This window comes from Lottia gigantea (assembly GCF_000327385.1).
Source record: "Lottia gigantea unplaced genomic scaffold LOTGIsca_170, whole genome shotgun sequence".
In the NCBI taxonomy this organism is placed as follows: Eukaryota; Metazoa; Mollusca; class Gastropoda; family Lottiidae; genus Lottia; species Lottia gigantea.
The window spans coordinates 348,087-353,554 of NW_008708134.1; the positions used below are offsets into that span (position 1 = coordinate 348,087).

General features: G+C 37.2%; 2 protein-coding genes across 2 annotated transcripts; both read right to left on the reverse strand.

Annotated features, from left to right (window-relative positions):
- Positions 1-672: 672 nt before the first annotated feature.
- On the reverse strand, positions 673-3,728 carry LOTGIDRAFT_173760 (hypothetical protein; the record flags this gene model as incomplete). Its single annotated transcript, XM_009051814.1, has 3 exons — positions 673-723; positions 937-1,188; positions 3,435-3,728. The coding sequence occupies 3 exons, from the start codon at positions 3,726-3,728 to the stop codon at positions 673-675; spliced, it is 597 nt and encodes a 198-aa protein (XP_009050062.1).
- A 547-nt stretch (positions 3,729-4,275) lies between these two features.
- Positions 4,276-5,031, reverse strand: LOTGIDRAFT_173761 (hypothetical protein; the record flags this gene model as incomplete). Its single annotated transcript, XM_009051815.1, has 1 exon — positions 4,276-5,031. The coding sequence occupies one exon, from the start codon at positions 5,029-5,031 to the stop codon at positions 4,276-4,278; it is 756 nt and encodes a 251-aa protein (XP_009050063.1).
- Between the last annotated feature and the right edge of the window lie 437 nt (positions 5,032-5,468).

A 5,468-nucleotide genomic window follows, 5' to 3' on the forward strand; every position in this document is an offset into this window, starting at 1 on the left:
GTCTTGTTTGGCAAGAGAGCATACAATCCAACAACGTGCCAATGGTCCCTCAATCCAGACAAAGTATACAGCTGAGCAAACTGTGTTGGCGCGATATTGAATGTCCCATCGCCATACCAGTTCGAGGTTTGTGACAAAAAACTGACAGTTTCATTTGAGCCAAATATCAGCATACGGTTATAAGGTAGATTGGGATGCTGTAGAAGAAAATCCCTGTTGTCGTACTGCAAAAACGGCTGGCCATTCATCATACTGAACTCTTGGGGAATTTCGAAGAGATGATCACCGTCTGTTGGGACAGCAGGATTTCCTGCATCTTCCCTATACCTCCGAACAGATCGTTGCAGGGACTTTTGACTAGGAAGTTTAGTTAAAGTATTTTCATCTGCTCCTTGAAGAGTGTTTCCAATCACCAGACGTGTTGCATCCTGGAAGATAAAATATATTGAGTACTTCATTAGGTGATTCAGTAGGCCTTACCAGTGTACTAATCAGGAAGTCATGTATTCAGAGGGCCCAAAGGCGCATGAATACTAACTTGGCAGATCTGCCTATGGGAAAAGACTACAATACATGTATGTAGGCCTACTGTCCTTTTCAGGTTTCCTTGACCGATGAATTTTTTTGCGATTACTTCGGTATTTCCCAACCGATTTTAATAACTTATAGTGCTTATTCTAAAGATAAGCGAAGCAATCGCCAAAATTCGCCGGTCAATGAAACCTTAAACAGACAGAATATTGTTTGAATTATGACATATTAAATGATTGCCTGCTACCATATTTTTATGCTTAAAATGAAATATGGAAGAATTGTATTGAAATTGGATATAGCATTAGTTGATCAGCGAATCATGATGAACCTTTTGTAAACTAAACTGTAGGTTCGACCTAACCGTGCAATTTTGATGCATATGAAAACTCAATTTAGGCCTACCGGTGTATTTAAAGCTGCGTGTTTGACTTGTCGTCGAACCACGTAGGCAGCAATATCAGGTGGATGATTATGTTGCATGTATTGCCAAACTACATGATCGTCAGTAGCGTGAATCCTTGCTTTGCAGTTTTTTGGTCTTCGAAGCACACACTCCCATGACCCGTTGCCATTAGCCAGCAGTTTTGCATAGTAATAGTCGAAGCCATCAAATACAAGTCTTTCGGCTCCTCGTTGAGTAGAAACAAACTGCATCTGAAAGAATATTTAGGCTATTTACTGTACATTAACTAATTCATAATTAAAATAAAAGGGAACTGCAGTGCACCCAGAAGTTTGCCTTGGTAAAAAAATACATTAGAAATTTTCTGTGTGGGCATTGCTGAACTGTGATCTGTCAATTCAAAAACATGGGGTTACATTGGCCCCCATTTACGAAATGCTCACACCTTTTTACCATAAATGTAATAACACACAGGTAAAGGGCATAGCGTAATAGGCCTAATCAATATATTTTTAGTCTAATGCATTGTAAATCAGAATAATCCAAGTAACATTGGTACCCATACAATATTATATCTGATGGGCCCAAATCTTACCCATACTGATTTGTGGGCTTATTTTGATCACAAAACACCCACCCACTTAACTTGATCATATATTTGTAAAAAATGATTAAGGGGTGAAAGGGGCTATGTTTTAGGGCTTGCCTGAAAGGTTAGGCTATACCTCCCAATGTAAATATGTGGGAGGCATAAACAAATTAAAGAGCCATCCGTCCCCGTTCTATTACTGAGCATTCGGACTAGTGGGCCTTACTAATTATGTGCAGGGGAGAAGCATGTGAAAATCCAAATGTAGGCCTTTTTTTAGGGTTTACTCACTGAAAAAACCTACATTAACGAAACATTATAACTTATATAAACATACAAACCTTAGAACCTCTTTTAGAGAGAGCTGATGTTGGCTAGACTTTAGTGTGGGACAGTGTTGTTTATCACCCACATTTACCATGAGGAGAAAGTCAAATTGAGCAACACACCTGCACTCCTGAAAAACAGAGTGATGTCCCATGCCCTCTGCAATCGTTTTACTATTGAATTCTCATTAAAGAATCAAATCTATTTTTTGAAATTATGTGTCTGAGTCATAAGTTGCAATTATATTTTAATTGAATTTAATCATTCTTATTATTGAATTCCGTGCACGATTTCCCCGGCTTGAAAATTTGGAACTCTGAACATTCGTGACACTTACCGTTAAAAAAGGATCGAAGAACCCTGCATCTTGCCTCGAAGAACCCTGCGAAGAAGGCCGCGAAGAAGGCCACGAAGAAACGGATACTGCACGTTTCACTTTCCTTTATCCTTTGAACTTTTTTTTCCTACGAATAAACAAAATATAGCACAGGGCATAGGCCTATATGACCTTATTATGCCTATATTGAAGATAAATTCTGAAAACAGTAACAATTTAGTTAGTAAACATGTACGCCACCAAAGAGCCATTACAAGCTCTTCGCATCAAATATTTACCACAATCATAACTTTTTTGTTCTTCTATCAATTCATGCCCTCTGTTTTTAATATTTTTATAATGGGAGCAAAAATTGGGTGCGAACTGCCCGGGTGCGAAATTTCCGGATGGCAGTTTTCCTGGATGTGAATCGTCCTGGTGTGAAGTATCCGGGTGTGAAATGTCTCGGGTGGAAGTTTTCCTAGGTGGAATTTGTCCTGGGTGCAAAGTGCCCGGGTGCGAAATGTCGCGGTGGGAAATTGTCCTGGGTGGAATTTGTCCTGGGTGCAAAGTGCCCGGGTGCGAAATGTCTCGGGTGGAAGTTGTGCTGATGTGAATAGTCCTGGTGCGAAATGTCCTGATGGCAATTGGCTGGGCGGGAAGTGTCCGGGCGGGAATTATCTGGGTGCGTAATGTCCGCGCACGATTTTCATGCTATCTTTATTGTTAATATGTTTATGTTTTGAATATTTTTTCATTGCGTTATGGAATTTTGTTCTGTATAGCTTACAATTTTTATTAAACCAGGGTTTATTTTCCATTTTATTTTTTTTATATTTGGTTTTTCCTTTTATATTTGTTAACCCAAAAGCAGTTATCGCTGAATTTGTAAATAAATTGCATATTTGTTCAACAGACTTATTTATTTTTTGACGTATAGTATCCTTATTTTGGGTACTTGATATGTTACTTAAATTTAATATTATATTTTGTATAATATCGACATTTGTATTAACTAAGTTAGTGAAGACATCTTTTTTGGCACAGTTCCATTTGGTATACGAGCTATGTGTTATACTGTTATCAGGTTGATTATAATTTACTATATCCGGAGAACTTTTGAAAGATACGTCAATTCTAGAGTGTACATCACTGAATAATGGGTTAAAGTCTTGTATTTCAAATGTTGAAATAATATTAATTATCTTAGATGACATTAATACATAATCAATGACACTTGTGCCACTACATGTAGCTTTACCTACATTTTTATCTTGGTCTATTCTACCATTAGCAATATAGAGATTATTACATTTGCACATTTCTAAGAGCTTTAACCCGTAACTACTAGGTGCACTAGTGTCTTGACTAGATCTATTTAGTGGGACATCATATTTCGAAAGATTTTCAAAATCATATAAATAAGTGTATATGTCATCACTGACATCAATATCGAGAGTTTCTATCAAGTCGTTATCTGGTATAGTGTAATCAGGGTTACATCGAGTACGAGAATTGAAATCACCTATAAGTACAGGCTTGCAATTAACGTCTCCCATAATAGTAATCAATTCATTCTCAATTTCGGCAAATGCGTCAGGTGAGGTGCATCGAAAATTTTCGGGGGGTATATAGGTACAACCTACTAATATATCAAAATCAATGTTTAGGACATTTTTTGATACACTAAGCCACAGAACGAATTCAGAAGTTGTTACATGAAACTTTAGATGTGACTTAAGTTCATTCTTGTAAACAACCATGATTCCACCTGATCGCCTCACGAACTTTTGTGTATGTTTTGAAAAGTATGAGTATCCATCAGGAAGCTGTAATACATCATACTGATCAGTTTTACATTCACTAAAGATCAATAAATCGAATGAGTTAATTAGATCAGTAAATTCAGGTAACAACAACTTACTTTTGACCCCACAAACATTTAGATGTGTTTCAGAGTTTTATTCACATTGTTATTGTTGTAACCTCTCGTTACGTTGTCCTAGTTTTGTAACACATTGGGCGGATCTTGATTTCTTATGAACTGAGGGGGTAGGGATTCTCCTGGTCGGTGAAACCGTCCGTTAATATACAGTTTGTCGATATTTAGAGATGCTCTATGGCCAAGTCTTTGAATACGGGTATTAGTAATTTGCGCCTTTCGTTAATTTCTTGAGGGTATTGTTCATAAACCGAATAAGGGCTCCGTTCTCTTAGAGTCTGTGACGCAGCATATAGTACTTTTATTTTGTCCTTTCTACTCTCGAATTTTGCCACGATAGTCGTTGATTTCCCATCCGGTCGTTTACGGAGACGATGCACAACATCTTCAGAAATCAGAAGTTTATCTTTAATAAATGTCTGAACAGCCTCCTCTGTATTCTCGTTGATATCTCCGGTATCCTCGATCCCACCAAATAATAGGTTATCTTTCATTGAACGAGTTGGAATATCCAACATTCTCTCTTTCAGTTCTTTGTTTTCTATCGCCAACATATGCATACGGTCATCAACCAGTGATCTCTGAAATTCCAACCCATCCAATCGTTCGGCTTGACTACCCATCTCTGTTTTCATTCCATAGATCGTCCTTTCTAGTGAATCAAACCTACTTTCCATGGTACACAGTCTTTGGTTTATTTGATCGAGCAAATCCATTTTCTGTAATTTTTGATAAATATCAGTTATAAAGTGTTCTAGATTTCCCTGTGTGTTAGTACCGGGATGAAATAATGCCGTCGACGCTTGACCGAGATAATTACTCGTCGGGGACGTGGCATAGTTTCCATTCGTATAGCTGGGTAGACTTGTACCTGTGATGTGAGCATTTATCGGTGGTGTGTGACGATTAGCAAAATCCATTTTGTCTATTGAAATGTGTTCACACTATCTATTGAATCTAGATGATATCGTATTTTATTGTTAATTATATATTAGATTGTAATAGTAACACTGCAAGGTACTCACATATGTCCCATGTACATAAATAATGGTAGTTAATGTAGCGACATGACGACATAACCAGACGTGTTGCCCTAAATCCTGCCCTAAAAACAGAAGTTTGAATGATTAAGTGCAAAATCTACATATTCAAACTGAGGTGGATTTCCAAATAATTCACACATATTTTTATAGTTTCTATACAATTCATTATAATCCTTTTTGGTTGGATTAATTGTTAAAGGTTGGTTAGGATAATTATCGTTGTTTAATCTTACTTGAACTTTATGGATTAAAGGATCTTGAGTTTGATTCATTGCCAAGACATTATTGTTATTCGTTTGAGAAACAAGAGGTGT